The sequence below is a fragment of the Electrona antarctica genome (assembly GCF_951216825.1).
Source record: "Electrona antarctica genome assembly, chromosome: 5".
Lineage (NCBI taxonomy): Eukaryota > Metazoa > Chordata > Actinopteri > Myctophiformes > Myctophidae > Electrona > Electrona antarctica.
This window is the reverse complement of record NC_136810.1, coordinates 5,679,198-5,698,888: the sequence shown is the minus strand read 5'-3', so window position 1 is coordinate 5,698,888 and position 19,691 is coordinate 5,679,198. Positions and strand designations below refer to the sequence as shown.

Here is a 19,691-nt window from a genome sequence, read left to right as displayed (position 1 = left end):
GGATCTTTATTTTATTGATGTTTGAACAGAGAGTAGGTAAATCTGCGTCCTCTGGAGAGTGGAATAATTGATGAGGGACCCTAGGATACTGCCGTCCAAAACCCAATCCACTAAGAAACTCAAAGCAAGGGTGAATACCAGGAGGCACTACCTACGCGTTTAGCTGTGTTGCTCATTCCTAGGCATGTAACGATATATCGTATATCCATTTAAATTGATATGAACCCCCGACAATATGAATCGATTTAATAAAATAAATAAAAGAAAAATCGATACAAAAAAAGAAATATTTTTTTAATTTTTGAGTGGTGCAACCACTCCAAGGAACAGCCATAGAGAGCTCCGAAGTCTGACGTCACTTTCAGTAGAGGTCGTCAATCTCCAGGTTCATGTATTTGTTTATTTGCATTGAGATCCCCAAACGGCGATTTTAGGTCGCTTCATATAAGAACTGTGTTTGAAAAATAAACCGACCACCTCGGCGTTTCTGTCAGGGGAGTGGCTGTGCGTCGTTAATGATGTCCATTCATATTTGATACAGCCAGTTTCTAGAGAAAATGGAATTAATGTGACCGCAAAAGCCTTGAAACTACATATGAATGCAATGTCGCTGAGCATATTTTTATTTAATTTTTTATTTAACCTTTATTTAACCAGTAAAAACCACATTGAGACTGAAGTCTCTTTTACAAGTGTGAACTGGCCAAGACAAGAGGCAAAACAAGTGACACAGCTCTGCCAGTAACAAAACAATACACAACAACAAAAAACATGACAGACATACAATGCTCATAAATACAGTACCCAATACTAAGAAGCTCAAAGGGAGAACAGGAACGTTTAATAACGCGACCAATAAGGACTAATAAATAAAAAAACTAAGCATTGCTTAGTATACTAAAAAGCAAGCAGACATTTGCTATACGTCAAAGCAGGAGCAGTTCATGGGAAGTGTGCCCATGGCAATCCTTTTAAAGCTCACTAGGGGAATCACAGCAGCCAGTTTGAGTCTGGTCTGTAGGTCATTCCAAGACCAGGGTCCGAAATAAGCGATGCTTTTTTTTCTTTTTTTTCTCCAGCCTCAGATTTAGTTGGGGGCACGACATAGCGTAACCAAGCATTTGATCTGAGGTTGAGAGAGTTTTGGACAAGTTCAAATTTAGAACCAATGTAACGTGGGAGATTACCAAGAATAGCTTTATAAATAAGAATATACCAATGTAGCAACCTGCGAGACGTTAAGGAATACCAACCCACTAGGGCATACAGAGTACAGTGATGAGTCCTATAGGGGGAATTTGTTATGAACCTCAATGCAGCATGAAACAGGGGGTCAAGTTTGCTCAGAGTTGAGGAACTAGCAAAGCGGTAGACAGTATCGCCATAATCAAGCTGCGACAGGAAGAGGCCTGTAACCAGCTTTTTGCGAGAAGCATTCGAAAAGCAGGACTTCATTCTATAGAAGAAACTCAGCGTGAACTTAAGCTTTTTTGCCAAGGCGTCAATGTGGTGTTTAAAGTTTAACTTGTTGTCCAACCAGATCCCAAGATATTTATACAACCCAACCCATTCGATGGGTACTCCATCCAGAGTGGTGATATTTGAGGGGACATTGACTAGGCTATTTGGAGAAAATAGCATGGCCTTGGTTTTGTGGCCATTTAGTAGCAGTTTGCTGTTTAGCAGTTCATGCTGCAATGAAACAAAGTCAGAGGCCAAGTTTGACACTGCCACATCAAGTGAGGGGGCACAGGAATACAGAATTGTGTCATCTGCATACATATGATACCTACTATGCTTAGATTGACTACAAATATGGTTTACATACAGCAGAAAAAGCAAAGGTCCTAGAATGGAACCTTGAGGGACTCCTTTCTCCAGGGTGATAGAGTCAGACAGTGTATCACCAAATTTAACACACTGTGTGCGGCCAAATAAGTAGCTTTTAAACCAGCCTAGCACATTGTGGCGAAAACCAGTATTCGAGAGGACATTTAGCAAGACATGGTGGTCCACGGTGTCAAATGCCTTGCTAAGGTCAATGAATAAGGCTGCACAGAACGATTTAGAACCCAGGGCATCCCTGATGTCATCAATAACATTGAGGCATGCTGTCACAGTACTATGTTTTGCCCTGAAGCCAGACTGCATTGGGGTTAGAATCTTATGTGCATCAAGAAAGAGTTTAACCTGAGTCGATACTTGGCCCTCCAGAATCTTAGCCAAGGCTGAGAGATTGGAGATAGGCCTATAGTTATTGACGTCACAGGGGTCGCCAGCCTTGAGAAGTGGTGAAACATGAGCCTGTTTCCACACTTCTGGTAAACTCTGAGTAGATAAAGAAAGATTAAAAATGTCAGTGATCGGTTGTGCAATCACCAAGGCCGAAATTCTTAGAAAATAAGGGTCGAGACCATCTGGACCAGAGGACTTTTTTGGGTCAAGTGTAGACAGGGCACGCAACACATCTGGTACTAGAATAGGAGAGAAGTCAAAATCAAAATCAACAGGTGAGCCAGTATTCTCGTGGACACCTTGCTGAGGGGCTCCGGCATTTTGCTCTTCAAAAAGATGACCAGCCCTTTTAAAATGAGCGTTAAATGCATTTGACATAGATTTTTTGTCAGAAATGAGTGAGTCTCCAACCCGAACTTTTGGCGGGGGGCCAGCAGCACCTTTCTGCTGAAGTGTTTTAACTACTCTCCAGAAGCTGGAGTGGTTACTCGCAGTATCTACGGTAAGAGATAGATAGTGTTCGGATTTGGATTTTCTAATAAGGGCCTTACATTTGTTTCTCAGCACCCGAAACAAAAGCCAGTCATTTGCAGACTTTGATTTTCTGGCAAGTGACCATTGTTTATTTCGAGTGTGCAACAAGTCAGCTAGTTCTCTAGAAAACCAGGGATTTGCTCTATTCTTTATTCTTATTTTTTTGAGAGGTGCATGCTTGTTAATCAGCCGGAGAAGATGGTCGTGAAAAAAACAAAAAGCCTCATCCACAGTGGGAATTGAGGAGATACGAAACCAATCGACTGATGCCAAGTCATGGAGGAAGGCTTGTTCCGAGAAATGTTTAAGGCACCGCCGGAGGATAGTTAAGCCATTACCTTTGGGTAGCTTAGTGCTCCTAACACAAGAAATTGCACAATGGTCACTTAGATCATTTGCAAATACACCGACAGCAACGTATTTATGTACAGCATTTGTTAAGATAATGTCGATTAAGGTGTCACCACCAGTAGCTGGATTGTACCTGGTGGGACAGCGAATTATCTGGACTAGGTTTAGGGTGTCACATTGCTGCTTAAAGCTAGCAGCTTTGTCGCTAGCCCAGTCCCAGTTCATATCGCCGAGACATATAAGTTCGGTTCTAGCACACTTGGATAGCAGGTCTGTTAGATTACCCAAGGCTTCCGATAAAGCAGACGGAGGTCTGTAGCAGCAGATGATGGTCAAGGGTGAGTTTGCCACCATTATCTGAACTGCTAAGAACTCGAATTGTCTGGGAAGTGATACTGAGTAAAGTACGGACCCCTGAAACCTATCAGAAATGTACAGGGCAACCCCCCCACATCTGCCTTTCCGGTCAGCTCTATAGAGATTGTAGCCAGGAATACGGACCACGTTATCTGTGGTGGATGGTTTTAGCCACGTTTCTGAGATGGCAACCACATCCGGTTTAGCCGTTTCAAACCAGGTACTCAAAATGGCAAGTTTAGGCCATATACGTCATGCCCAGCTGTCAACATATTGCGTTCCTGAGATTCCTCGTTGACGTAAGCTCAGCTGGTGGTGACTCGACTCGTACTAACCACGATACATTATATATCAATAAAATAAAAATAAACGTAATTAACGTTCAGATTCTGTTGTGCGACGGGCTGCGGGCAGAAGCAGCCTACCCGGAAATGTAGTCTCTGGGTTGTTTGGCTCGTTTCTAACGCTTATTTTGTTACTCTTTGGGTATATTTGTACATTTCCACCTTCAGTCGATGCTTCATATCCATATGAGTGAAAAGGCCCGGGTGATCGGTTTATTTTTCAAACACAGTTCTTATATGAGGCGATCTAAAATCCCCCTATGGAGAGTACAATGCTTATAAAAACATACATGAACCATGGCGCTCACTGCCCTCTACTGGTAGTAGAGGGCAGTGACGTCAGGACTTCGGTGCTCTATGTCCGTGACGTTCAACTATGTGTGTGACTATGTGTTCAACTATGTGACTATGTTTGTGTGTGACGTTAATGAGCACCAGTACAAATGAGTAGAGAGAGAGAGAGAGAGAGAGAGAGAGAGAGAGAGAGAGAGCCACTCAGTTCACACAGGTGTGATTTTTTTACTAGTGAATGATGGTGTGTATGTGATATGAAATGTGAGCTTTAATCATATTCCATCATTCAAGTGCTTTTGGAGAGAAATGAGAGAGAATTCAGTGGTAGAGCACTGCAGAGGGGAGCTGTGTGTGTCTGTGACTGTGCCGAGGCGATGGTCATTGATGCTCATTAATACATCAAGGAAGGCAATTATTTGCATGTTCTTCCCGTAGGTACCCTCACAAAAAACATGCAGTAATCCTGGTCTCTAAACTGCCTCCCCCTGGCCAGCCGGGGCGCCTGATGGAGGGGAAAGGAACTGGTTGGAATAACGTGTTCCTTCCACGCGCTACGTCCAACCAGGGAAACTCCCCCCTGTCAGGTGTAAAGGAGCAACTTGGACACTCAGGCATGAAGGAAGCATGAGTTCAAGTCCGTTGCTCTCCCCATGTCCCCCATATATGGGGACTAGGTTGGCGGAGGGTGTGTAGAGCCCAGGATCACATTAGATAATTGACACAGGGGTGAAAAAATGGGTTACAAAATCGTGGGATAAAAATTATAAAATAAAAAAAGGAAGGCAATTATGTTTCGGGGGGGAGGTATTAAAAAAATATTTGACATTTGTCTGGAAAATAATTTTGTGTTTAAATTATTGTGAAAAATCGCAACGTGAACCTCATATCGTGATACGTATCGTATCGTAAGTTGAGTGTATCGTTACATGCCTAGTAGCCTACTCATTCCACGAACGCCCGATCCATACAAGCTATATATATATATATATATATATATATAAACGATTAAAATGATAAACGATTAAAATGATATAAAATTCAATACCAATTGGTATTATTAAAGTGGAGAAATAATGGACCAAAGTTACATTTCTTAACTTTTGTTCCTAAGACTATTAACCGCATAAGTCTTATATACGTTGTATAGGTTGTAGATATATTATCTTCGAAAAAGTTTGAAAAAACATTCAGTTGAAATTCTTGAAGGACCTCATAGGGACACCAGGCTGAACGTTGTTGTTGTGGACTGCCTTTTATAGCTTGGAAAACATATTTGCTTTGCACCATAGTATACCCCACGATACATAAACCATCATTAATGAATAATCCATGAAGACTTTGTCAAATAAATCTAGTATTTGTGACCTCCTTAAATGTAACACTTTTCCAGCATGTTGAGAATGTTTTGTTTTGTCTTGTTTGCATCAGTTCTGTTAATGAAGGCGAAACATCATTGTTTCCATGAGGCTAAATTAGGATTTTTGTAATTAGAAAATAGAATTGGCAACAATCAAAAGCACAGCATCACCAATTAAAAGAGCAAAAACGGATTAAGCACACACAAAAAAAGCCGTAGCTGGTTTCCATTGTGGTCCATTATGGTACATGTGTCTGTGTGTCTTGAGCAAACCTCAAACCGCTGGACCAATCTAATTTGGCGAGGTGTCAGGTGGTGTGTGGGGTACTTAGTGGTTCTCATAGTGAGGTGTCAGGTGGTGTGTGGGGTACTTAGTGGTTCTCATAGTGAGGTGTCAGGTGGTGTGTGGGGTACTTAGTGGTTCTCATAGTGGGGTCCGTAGTGTGTTCCAGGGACAGATGGGGGTTCCTTGAGGGAGTTACAGGTCTGTAACTCTACACTCTGAGTCATGGGGGTCCTTGAAGTAAAACAAAAAAAAACCCAAAAGTTTATAGATCAGTACTAGTTCTTCATCCTTGATGGTTCATTGACCTAAAGATAGATCAGTACTAGTTCTTCATCCTTGATGGTTCATTGACCTAAAGATAGATCAGTACTAGTTCTTCATCCTTGATGGTTCATTGACCTAAAGATAGATCAGTACTAGTTCTTCATCCTTGATGATTCATTGACCTAAAGATAGATCAGTACTAGTTCTTCATCCTTGATGGTTCATTGACCTAAAGATAGATCAGTACTAGTTCTTCATCCTTGATGGTTCATTGACCTAAAGATAGATCAGTACTAGTTCTTCATCCTTGATGGTTCATTGACCTCAGCTGACAGAGCGCTGCTCTCGCCTTCCGCTCGTCATCCTTCTCTCCGCTATACCTTACATGACAGCTGTCACCTCCCAATACGCACAGCCCCTCTCACCGTTGTCTGTGATGTCTGCCCCCCCCCCCCCCCACCCCTCAGGTCCTGACTGGTACCTGAACAAGGTGAGGCTGGAGATCAGCGACGTCAACGACAACGTGCCGGTGTGGAGCATGGAGCCGTACCCGTACCTGACCGTGGCGTCCCCCAAGGCGCCCCCGGGCACGGCGGTCTACCAGCTGCACGCGCGTGACCCAGACCAGGGCAGCAGCGGAGAGGTGGAGTACTTCCTGTCTGATGGTGAGGATTTGGAGTGCAGTTATTGGTTATACATATATGGGTTTCGATGTATTTCCACACACACACACAGTCACACAGTCACACACACACAGTCACACACACACACACACACACACACACACACACACACCGGATGCCGGTATATTCCAGAGTTCACTTTGTACTAATTGATACAAATAAAAAAAGTAGCCCCCTCTGTGATTTATTTTTTAGATTAATCAAATTTAAGGGGCCGGTAGATCGATCGTAACGTCCCCGGTTCGATTTAGTCTGAGTTCGACCTGAGTCTGCCTTTATTTTCCTGTCTCTCTCTTTCAATTAAGGCCCCCGAAAACCTCTCTCTCAAACAAAATGGAAAAACGATCACATTTAAATAATTCAATCCCCAGTTTCGCCCAGGTTTGTCTGGCTTATACTGCCATGACCTTAACATATTTACCATGAAGGGCATTCAGAGCCTTGTGTGTTATGATGATTGGTGGACAAGACAAAATATTTAGTGAAAGAGGAATACGCTCTTCACGTATGAACCTCTCTGCGGATGTCAATGTTTCTGCTCTGTCTGCCTGTAAATGTATTATAGAACACATCGTACAGTATGATCACAATGTTGAACACTGAACATTATAGCAGGGGGTTGTAGCAACTCCTAATGTAATAACTGCTCATAATGTAATAAGGGCTCATAATGTAATAATTTAAATGTAATACAAAGTCATAATGTAATAATCAGCTCATAATGTAATAAAGGTGAGCGCATAACGTAATATTTTTCTATAATGTAATAATGTAATAACGTGTTACATTATGAACGGACACATAGCAGCTCATAATGTAATACAAGTTCATCATGTAATAATGGCTCATGTTGTTGAGAAAATCATACACTGTCATATTTATTACCTCTATTGACAAAGGTAGACTTTCTTAACCTCTTAAACCCCAGGGGGGTCCAGGAGGGAAAATCTAAAATATCGGAGTTGGAACCTAAGACCTTGACCAGCCCCATTTACCCACTGAGAGCTGTTCATGAGGTGGAACCTAAGACCTTGAGCAGCCCCATTTACCCGCTGAGAGCTGTTCATGAGGTGGAACCTAAGACCTTGAGCAGCCCCATTTACCCGCTGAGAGCTGTTCATGAGGTGGAACCTAAGACCTTGACCAGCCCCATTTACCCGCTGAGAGCTGTTCATGAGGTGGAACCTAAGACCTTGACCAGCCCCATTTACCCACTGAGAGCTGTTCATGAGGTGGAACCTAAGACCTTGAGCAGCCCCATTTACCCACTGAGAGCTGTTCATGAGGTGGAACCTAAGACCTTGAGCAGCCCCATTTACCCACTGAGAGCTGTTCATGAGGTGGACAGCCTCTGCCCCCGCCGGAGGGGGATTGGGGCTCAAGAGGTTTTAAGGCCCATATTGTTGAGAAAAGTCTTACACTATCATATGTATTACCTGTATTGACAGTGATCAGTGTCATGATCAGTAGGCTATCATGTTGTACATACATAATGTAAAGAGAAAAGCTTGGTGTGGCGTTGCACGCGTGCATGCAGGCCCACCCACTCCTGGCCAGGCAGTTCTGGCTTCGCCACTGACTTCTCTTATCAAGTACAGTATAGTATGAGTACAGTTTGACTACATACCTGTTGTAGGCGTACAGTACAGTACAGTACAGTACAGTACAGTACAGTACAGTACAGTACAGTACAGTACAGTACAGTACAGTACAGTACAGTACAGTACAGTAGTACATACTTGTACAGTACGATTACAGTACACTACACGTACAATATGCGTACAGTACAGAGTACAGTAGGCTACAAGTACAGTAGAGTACAGTACAGTACAGAGTATAGTAGGTTACGAGTACAGTACAGTACAGTACAGTGCGAGTACAGTATGACTACATACTTGTACAGTAGGCTACTGTACAGTACAGCAGAGTACAGTACAGTACAATACAGTACACTGACTACAACACTAGCACAGAGTACAGTACGAGTACAGTACAGAGTACAGTGCAGTCTGAAGAAGTGACTCCGTTTGGGAGGTAGGAAGCGACGCGCTGCCGTCGCAGGCCCCCCCTGGGGGGGTCGCAGGCCCCCCTGGGGGGGCCCCCGGCCCCAAACCGACCGCTGCGACTGAACGGGCTGCAATATTTTTCAGGGAGAACTCTCGGGGCCTCTATCCGTCGGTGCTCTACGCAGCTGTGTAGTTTGCGTTGCGCTAATAACCGCCCCTGGGGCTCTATGGGCTGGCAAGTAGACTAATTGCGACAGCATTTACTATGAAATCAGGGATCTCCATCCCTGATGATGTCACGTGGTGTCATCAGGGATCTCCATCCCTGAGGATGTCACGTGGTGTCATGAATAAAGTTGAGTTTTCTGCCCGACAGCAACGATATTATAAAGAATAAGCAAAAAGAACGGAAGAGTTAGGTATCCAATAAAGGGAATTAACCCAGATAGTCTAAAGTGGGACAAATATGTGCATATATCAAAGAGAGTGAAGGAGTCATGACATATCCACATGAAATATTATCTGTACCAGAATAGTAATGATGATTCTTCCAATGTAATACATACTGTGGTTATGTCCTTAATATTATGCGCATATCTGTCCCACTTTAGAGTACAGTATCTGGGCTAATTTCCTTTAGTAGATACTCAACTTTTCTGTTCTTTTTTCATACTTTGTAATGACACACATCTATCTAAGTGTGAACAGGTAGTAATTGCGACCGCAGGTAGTTGGTTTGTGCCTAAGTATTAAGATAAAGATCACTTTTGTCATTTTGACTGCCATGGACTTCCCAGCCACTTCCCATGATCGCGGTGGTTTGACTCATATGGATATAAATAATCAACTGACTGAGAGAAAACGCTAATGTTACTGCCGTCGAATTATTACAAATTTCACTATAAACAGACGCTATCAAATATCACTGACTGACTGTTGTGACGACACAGAGACAACTCCCTGACAATAACACTGAGACAGTTTATTTACAGTTGTAACGACACAGAGACACCTCCCTGACAATAACACTGAGACAGTTTATTTACAGTTGTAACGGCACAGAGACAACTCCCTGACAATAACGCTGAGACAGTTTATTTACAGTTGTAACGACACAGAGACACCTCCCTGACAATAACGCTGAGACAGTTTATTTACTGTTGTAACGACACAGAGACAACTCCCTGACAATAACGCTGAGACAGTTTATTTACAGTTGTAACGACACAGAGACAACTCCCTGACAATAACGCTGAGACAGTTTATTTACAGTTGTAACGACACAGAGACAACTCCCTGACAATAACGCTGAGACAGTTTATTTACAGTTGTAACGACACAGAGACACCTCCCTGACAATAACGCTGAGACAGTTTATTTACTGTTGTAACGACACAGAGACAACTCCCTGACAATAACGCTGAGACAGTTTATTTACAGTTGTAACGACACAGAGACAACTCCCTGACAATAACGCTGAGACAGTTTATTTACAGTTGTAACGACACAGAGACAACTCCCTGACAATAACACTGAGACAGTTTATTTACAGTTGTAACGACACAGAGACAACTCCCTGACAATAACACTGAGACAGTTTATTTACAGTTGTAACGACACAGAGACAACCACCTGACAATAACGCTGAGACAGTTTATTTACAGTTGTAACGACACAGAGACAACCACCTGACAAGCTTCCCAGCTTCCCAGCTAAGTCCTGCCCGATGCGGGAGCTAACTATTTCCGTAGACAACGCCCTGGTAACGTCTGTCCCAACAGCCAGGAACCTTGGTGTTGTCCTGGACAGTCAGCTCTCGTTCAAAACTCACATCACAGCTGTCACTCGATCCTGTAGGTTCACACTCTATAACATACGACGAATTAGACCGTTCCTCACCCAGGAATCATCCCAGCTCCTAATCCAGACAACAGTCCTGTCAAAACTTGACTATTGTAACTCTCTCCTTACTGGCCTACCGGCATGTGCACTGAAGCCTCTCCAACTGATCCAAAATGCCGCAGCTCGCTTGGTCTTCAACCAGCCAAAATTCTCACATGTCTCCCCCCTGCTCCGCTCCCTGCACTGGCTCCCGGTCGCTGCCCGCACAGAATACAAAACTCTGATGTTGGCATTTAAAGCAACCAAAGGTATGGCTCCCCCATATCTTGCCAGCATGATTGTACCCTACAAACCCTCCCGCGCACTCAGATCAGCCAACGCAGGGAAGCTGGAAGTACCCTCACTAAAAACGCCGGGACAACGCTCCACACGTCCCAAACTCTTCTCCCTTCTGGCCCCAAAACTGTGGAATGCACTTCCCGTTGCAATCAGAACTGCAGCATCACTCCCGATCTTCCGCCGTAGTCTGAAAACCCACCTTTTCAGACTCCATCATGGCCCATAGCACTTACCCTACCCCCTTAGACAGCACTTCTTAGACTTATATAGCATTTGAAACAGACTTATAGCATGTCATGTAGACAGCACAATAAGTGCATTGTATGTAGTCATAGCACTTCATAGTATATATGTACAGCATAGTATAGCATATATGTGTAGTTTATATGTATAGTGTCATTATATAGATATGTTCTAGTTATAGTTTATATGTATAGTGTCATTATATAGATATGTTCTAGTCACGGTCTTAGCTTACGCATGTTTCGCGATAAATGCATTTTTTTTTTTTTTTTTTTTTTTTTTTACATATGTGATGTATTCCCATGCTTTTTGTTCTTGCCTATTGTAAATCGCTCTGGATTAAGAGCGTCTGCTAAATGCCTAAATTGTAAATTGTAAATTGTAACACTGAGACAGTTTATTTACAGTTGTAACGACACAGAGACACCTCCCTGACAATAACGCTGAGACAGTTTTGGACCACAATGTTTATATGAGACAATTTAAAATGAAACTTCTACGGCCCTGGACCAGGGGACGAGCGAGTGACATCAGGACTTCGGTAGAGATTTCACCGTCTGTCCGCTCCACTGTAGTGCTGACATAATGAAGTGACATTATTCCGGTAGAAAGTCTCAGCCCTGCGGTCGCTTCTCACCTTTATCAAGGCGTCTTACTGGTGTACTGTACAGTGCAGGTATTAGGAAAGGTGCCAAATTAAATGTCATGGCTACCGGGGCACAGATGGGCAACAAGTCAGGGCCCTTGGGGGTTAGATGAATCTGATGCTGCCTGCTGGTGCTCAATGACTCTAGCCCCTACTACTGTATCTCCTTATGTTGGGTGTCCTAGCCTCCTAGTTCCATGTGAGGAACGAATTGTAATCCACATAATAATCAGTCTGGCAATGCCAGGTTACTAGCCTCCAGCTTGCCCCTCTACCACCAGTTTAGCTGTCCAGTTTAGCTCTAGCAACAAAGCCACCCCTTTTCAGCAGCTTGTTCAGTTTGTTAGTGTCACTCAATTGTGTTGGTGTCGTATTTTTTGAACGATTTTCAAAATGCCCCAAAAAACTCATTATTCATAAATAAAAACAAAATAATTCAAACATTTTTCAAAAGAATTTCATTGGTAAATACAAATAAATTGATTAAATATAAACCCACCACCAGCTCCTATACAGTTGGTCCTAGTGCCTACATTGAGCTGAAGGTGTTTTTTTCACTTGTGTTCATCCGTGTTGTGATTCTTTTTTTTAATGAGATGCAGTTGTAAACAATAGCCAAGTAAGATAAAATACATATCCATTGGCCAATCAAATGGTTCACTGCAGCTCAACAGTCAGTGTGAGGGGTGTTCAGGAGATATCTGTGAGCTCTGCGTTTAAAGGCTTGAAGGCCATTGTCTGTGATGGAGTCCACCACATGCTCTGGCAGGCTGTTCCACACCTGGACAGCAGTGTGGAGAAAAGTTCTGTCCAATGTCCGTGTTTTGGAGCCTGGGGGGTCGAGAGCATGTTCTGGTGTGGCTGTGCATCGGCGGGTGTTTCGCCGTCTGGTGTAACAATATGAGTCATATTATCTTTTTAACAGAACAGTGTCCCTTGGGTTAGGTATTGTACATACAGTATGCTATTATTCTACAAAGGAAAGGAACTTTAACTTCTTTATTGTTACACGTACAGTACATGATCATAATGTCTCATATCCGAGAGGCTGCCCCGCAGTCTGACATAAATAATAGTCTGTGATCCAGGCCACCAGGCCATGATCCACCTGCATCATAGACAGCTTCTCAGCTAGTCCGGTGTGGTTGGATGGTGTGGAAAGAAAGCACTGGAGAATTCAAAGAACGTGTTTACTATATAGGCTCTGTTCAGCAGGTAGATGATGGTATCATCTGACTCTATAGGCTCTGTTCAGCAGGTAGATGATGGTATCATCTGACTCTATATGCTTGTCTGATACACGGTCATTCTTGTTTTAACCCATTTTGGGCGGGAACCCCTTTTGGTGTTTTAACTAAGCATTATGTTATACTTTAGCTATTGAAAAATAGCAGATCTACAAGCTCATAGCGCGCCACCGAGTGGCGTGCTATGAACTTGTAGGTCTGCTATTTTTGAAAAATCGTAAAAATGCGGCACAAATCTTTGAATATATATTCTTTCAGAGCGAACGTTTTTTTTTTATTTCGACGTCAGGCCTTATAAATGGGAACTTTCAGCTTGATTTATTGTTGATTGTATAATGTTGTGTATGCTTACTGTTATGACATGTACCCTCACAACGCTCTCTTGTGTTGGTCAGCTCGTTGACCAACCAACTAACTCGTTGGTCAGCAAGAGTTTTTATTTTTTTACTTTGTGAAGCCTTGCATTAATAAATCAAATCGAACTGTATTTATATACACACATTTCCAACAACCAATTTTGAACCAAAGTGCTGCACAGAGCATATTAAATACAGACAGACGGTTTAAAGATATACATAAAGGGTTTTTACCTTTTTAACAGAACAGTGTCCCTCGGGTTAGGTATTGTACATAATTTATGCTGTTATTCTACAAAGGAAAGGAACTTTAACTTCTTTATTGTTACACCTACATGAGCATAATGTCTCATCATATTAATAAAATGTTCAAATAAAAGGTTCTGTGTCTACAAGAATAAAAGGAATAGAACCATAAACAATATTATTTTTTATTTATTTATTTGACAGGGACAAAGCTCATTAATCAACATGTCAGTTTTCATGTAAATGGGCCAGAGTTAGCCAAAGCTACATTTCATCTGTAGTCCCTGGGCAGGCTCTTAAAAAATGAATGATAAAAGAAAGACAGAGTGTGTAGTGTGCCAGCAAACAACACCATGCGTTGATGCTATGTGTGCATATGTGCAAGCACCCAACACTGTATCCATACAAAAACACAATACAATACAGTACAATACAGGAACAGATCAACATGGTACAGGGGACAGAACAACTGCAAAGTGTAGTGAGAAATTACACCGGTGATAAATACTGAACAGTGCTGATAGTTACTTATGATTACAGATTTGTATTGTTTTTAGCCACCTTTTCAGGTTGAATTTGAAGGTCAGATAGTTGGAAGTCTCTCTTACTTCTGTGGGGAGACTGTTCCAGTGATGGGAGGCAACAGTTATGTGATTAGAAAATCACATAACATGAACCATAGCATCCTTATTCTGGGCACCTTCACTTCAGTGAAAATTAGGGTTAGGGGTTAGGGTTTAAGTACAGTATATGGGGTTTGTATAGCTTGTACAAGTGTACAGTGTGCGTGCGTGCGTGCGTGCGTGCGTGTGTGCGTGCGTGCGTGCGTGCGTGCGTGCGTGCGTGCGTGCGTGCGTGCGTGCGTGCGTGCGTGCGTGCGTGCGTGCGTGCGTGCGTGCGTGCGTGCTTTTCAATCACTCGCCCACCACAGAGACCCAGGTTCAATTCCGGGAAGCACTGCCTCCGGCTGTAGCTGGACACTCTGGGTTGAACTGTTGACCTCCAGCGGCGTTGTTGATAGTGGGTGGGATGCCGGCTGGGCACTCTGTTGAACTCCAGCGGCGTTGTTGATAGTGGGTGGGACGCCGGCTGTAGCTGGGCACTCTGGGTTGAACTCCAGATAGTGGGTGGGACGCCGGCTGCACCAGCTGCACTCACCCCTGATGAAGACAATGCTGTCACAACATATGGTTTTAAATAAATCCACTTACTTGGCTCTACTTCTTTCTCTCTTTGCTGAACTAGTGACTGGTTGATCGGAGGCAAGCTGTTTGTGGGGCGTATTAGGGTCTCGGAGAGAGAGAGCGCCATGTTTCTCAACGTTGGGGTCCGGGAGCGGGGACCAGCGGGCGGTCTGTAACTCTGAGAGTGTACACATGGATTCAAATAGACCCTTATGTGTCCATTTCGAATCCATTTGTACACTCGCAGAGTTAAATACACTTTTAAAATAATTAAAAGATAATAGAAAATAGATAATAAAATGTATCAAATGTGATTTATTTCGGTTAAATAAAGGTTACAAACATGGGGGTCTGTGGCCCAGGTCTTCAACCTGTGGGTCGGGACCCCCAGGGGGGTCTGTGGCCCAGGTCTTCAACCTGTGGGTCGGGACCCCCAGGGGGGTCCCCACATGACAGATGACAGTGAAGTGTCAACTTCACTTAATACCTCAAAGAAGAACAGAAAAAAGCGCATTAATTAGGCTACTGCATCAAAAGTAATCAACAGACTATACTGTTAAAAACTGTTCAAACATTGTCCAAATTGTCTACAAGCTCACAACGCCTCGTTGTGGGCTTGTAGATTTGCTATTTTCACAATATTTATCACTGGAACCGAGTCAAACTAAATTGAATGGCTCAACTATAGTCTCCTACAACTACAATTTGTTCAAATAATGTTTATTTTGGGGGACGGGCCTGAACCAGTGGCCTAATGCACACCAAACTCAGGGTCCTTGAAATAAAACAAACCCAAATTGATTAAATCAATTAATTATCAGCTGCATTATTATTATCTGTGGGTCTGCTGCTGACGTTATGCCACTTGTTAGCTGCGCTCCGCTGTTATGCTCAAATTAGTGACCCTAAATAATTCTGAGGCAACATGGCTGGAGACGAGACAGCCAATCAGAACTGCTCGACTAGCCATGCCGTGCAGACGATGGGATGTTATGGGTTGTTGCCAGTGGTGGCAACTGTTGTGACAGAAATAAGCTAAGCAGCCTCCAAAAACCAAACCAGGCAAGCAACTGTGAATGAATCCACGTTAGGCTGGAAATATGCAGACTTGGCAACACTCAGCAGAAAGACTAGCGGTGTCCGTCTACCGGTCGCAACTTCGCAAGTTTCCCAGGTAAACATTACCAGCTGCTTTGTAGAAGCAGCTGGTAAAAAGGTTGAGAATCACTTGAGACAGCATGAACCTCTGTGCGTGTCACACTGAGTCCCCTGATGAAACAGCCCGCAGTGAATGTATCAGAGGAGACATCATGTACAGTAGGAGGGTGGCAGTGCCTATAGGGGGCGGAGCAACAGGAACTTTGTCAGACACAGGGGTAAACAGCAATGACCTATAGGGGGCGGAGCAACAGGAACGTTGTCAGACACAGGGGTAAACAGCAATGATCTATAGGGGGCGGAGCAACAGGAACCTTGTCAGACACAGGGGTAAACAGCAATGACCTATAGGGGGCGGAGCAACAGGAACTCTGTCAGACACAGGGGTAAACAGCAATGACCTATAGGGGGCGGAGCAACAGGAACTCTGTCAGACACAGGGGTAAACAGCAATGACCTATAGGGGGCGGAGCAACAGGAACTCTGTCAGACACAGGGGTAAACAGCAATGACCTATAGGGGGCGGAGCAACAGGAACTCTGTCAGACACAGGGGTAAACAGCAATGACCTATAGGGGGCGGAGCAACAGGAACTCTGTCAGACACAGGGGTAAACAGCAATGACCTATAGGGGGCGGAGCAACAGGAACTCTGTCAGACACAGGGGTAAACAGCAATGACCTATAGGGGGCGGAGCAACAGGAACCTTGTCAGACACAGGGGTAAACAGCAATGACCTATAGGGGGCGGAGCAACAGGAACTCTGTCAGACACAGGGGTAAACAGGAGGGTGGCAGTGCCTATAGGGGGCGGAGCAACAGGAACCTTGTCAGACACAGGGGTAAACATTAAACAGCAATGACTGTCTGGAGAAAATGCAAAACAAAGAGTGAGGGCATAGTTTGTTTATGCAGGAGCAGGACCTGGAGACGCTCAGAAACACAGCATTTACATTTTGAGTGTTCAATATATACCTACATTGGAGAGAGAGGGAGAGAGAGAGAGAATTATAGATAGATAGATAGATAGATAGATAGTAGGGCTGGGTCCGATTAATCAATTTAATTGTTAATACTTTCCGCGCCATTGCCAACGATTAAAGTCAATTGAAGCCTAATTCGATTAGGCTTCAATGGTAAGCCTAATCGGCGCGTTCGATTGCTCGAGCCATAATGCTACTCACGTTAGCTGGTTAGCTAGCTGTGTTGTTAGCACAGCACTGGATCGCCCATCTTCGATCACAGCGTCCAGGTTGGCACTGGAGATCGACTGCCTGCTTCCTGTCAAAGTAATACACCCAGTCAGGAATCCGAGCTGTGACTAGTCTGTGGAAAATGGAGACGCTCAGAAACACAGCATTTACATTTTGAGTGTTCAATATATACCTACATTGGAGAGAGAGGGAGAGAGAGAGAGAATTATAGATAGATAGATAGATAGATAGATAGTAGGGCTGGGTCCGATTAATCAATTTAATTGTTAATACTTTCCGCGCCATTGCCAACGATTAAAGTCAATTGAAGCCTAATTCGATTAGGCTTCAATGGTAAGCCTAATCGGCGCGTTCGATTGCTCGAGCCATAATGCTACTCACGTTAGCTGGTTAGCTAGCTGTGTTGTTAGCACAGCACTGGATCGCCCATCTTAGATCGTCGTCGCCATAATAATCCATTCTATCCATTTCTTTCAATCGCCTGTATCTCCTATTCCTTGTCCCAGATGGCATTTTGGTCAAAACAGCGTTTCTTTGACGGCACAGATATGACGATCTGGAGCTCTGCAGAGTTCCGGTCTGGCTTCAGATGGTAAACAAGGCCTGTCCGCTCCGTGTAGTTTCCTAGGTTATGACTACTGCTCATGGACCGGAAATGGCGGCTTTTCAAAATAAGAGCTCAAATTAAAAAAATGCTGGCGTGAATTAGATCCTAATTTTTCAATAAATGATAGCGGCCTAAGTGTTAATGGGATCAAAATCGATTATATATAAAACATCACACCCGTGTGAACTGAGTGGTGCAAGGTCTTATATAGCCTGATCAGCTGTGGTCTGACGTAATGTCAGTGACCATAGTAACCATGCTCACCTGTGCACGGACACGTACACACGGACACGGACACGTACACAAACATACAGACAAAGCTGGTTATTGGAGTGGTTTGCACCACTCAAAAATAGAAAGAATATATGTTCGTTTCCAAAACTGTAATTTATAGTTTATTTGTACCAGTCCATGAGATATATGGCTTATTCATTTCAGTAGTATTGGCATCTTTGGTCTACCTCTGATATTTGTTTTATTTACAACAGTAATCTGTTCATGTTCTCTTCACATTTTGTGAATAAAAATTTGTAACTTAATTTCATTATTAATCATTCATCCTTGTCATGACAACATTTTGTTCAATAGAGGGTATGCGCATGACATCATCATACCCAGAAGTTATGCGGGAACGCCTACTGAGTGCCAAATAACTACTTTCTGGGCTTGACAGCCCATACATCCTACCAGAAAAGTCAGATCTAGGCAGTTTTGTGTGTGTTTCCTCAATTTTTAGACTACTAAACTGACAATCCAATACAGGACCAACATTATTTGGGCTTGCGGCCCTTGGACATTTGGTGTTTAGCCGAGTGGCCCCTGAGCCATCTTAAGTTGAGTAGCCCCGCTTTAAAAGCTTGATGGCCATTCTTGTAATAGGCTGCTCAGATGTTGCTTGAGCAGCCTTCCTGGTGGGTGGGCATGGCAAATGACCATATATGGCAGACCAACAAGTATTGTTGTAAGACGTTTGTGCCCCTGTACCAATAAAGGTGGCAGTGCGCTCAGACCACTCCGTTCCCTCACAGAGTGGTGTTTAAAGGTGGCAGTGCGCTCAGACCACTCTGTTCCCTCACAGAGTGGTGTTTAAAGGTGGCAGTGCGCTCAGACCACCCCGTTCCCTCACAGAGTGGTGTTTAAAGGTGGCAGTGCGCTCAGACCACTCCGTTCCCTCACAGAGTGGTGTTTAAAGGTGGCAGTGCGCTCAGACCACTCCGTTCCCTCACAGAGTGGTGTTTAAAGGTGGCAGTGCGCTCAGACCACTCCGTTCCCTCACAGAGTGGTGTTTTATGTTGGGAATGTTTCGCTGTTCCGTGCATCTCAAAGACACTCCCAAAAGGCATCATGCTGCTGTCGTTGCCGTGGGAGACGAAGTGTATTCCTTCGGAGGGTACGGCAACGTGAAGTCCACGAACGCCAAGGCCAGACGTCGTCACATCAGTGTCCTCATCTTCAACACGGTGACTTTACGCTGGAGGAAGTCGAACCCGGCGAGCCCTGGAGGTGGAGAACGTCTCCACTCGGTTCCGTCCCGGCGCATGGGCTACACAGCTGTGCTGGTAGGAGATACCGTCTACCTCTGGGGAGGGAAGCCTTACTGCAACGTGCTATATGGATTTAATGTGGACGCCCAGAGGTGGTCCACACCACAGGTCTCTGGACCTGTTCCAGAGAGGAGGTACGAGCACTCAGCCTGTGCCTTAGAGAAGGTCATGTTTATCTACGGAGGATGGACCCAGCAGGATACACCCGCTAACGGCATGCACAAGTTGGACACCACCTCGATGGTCTGGTCTGTAATTTACACCACAGGCTGTCAGCCATATTTGTCATCACACTCTTCCACCATCATTGGGACAAATATATTTGCATTTGGGCGCTACAACACCGTCAAAGTGT

At 44.0% G+C, this 19,691-nt stretch overlaps 1 protein-coding gene across 3 annotated transcripts in view; it reads left to right on the top strand.

Moving 5' to 3' along the window:
• Positions 1-19,691, top strand: part of LOC306923648 (neural-cadherin-like) — a 424,677-nt gene that overhangs the window by 82,660 nt on the left and 322,326 nt on the right. For all 3 annotated transcript variants that reach the window (XM_079501857.1, XM_079501859.1, XM_079501858.1), the window contains exon 2: positions 6,490-6,687. In XM_079501857.1, coding sequence (XP_079357983.1) covers positions 6,490-6,687 — 198 coding nt within the window. The remainder of the gene's footprint in view (positions 1-6,489; positions 6,688-19,691) is intronic.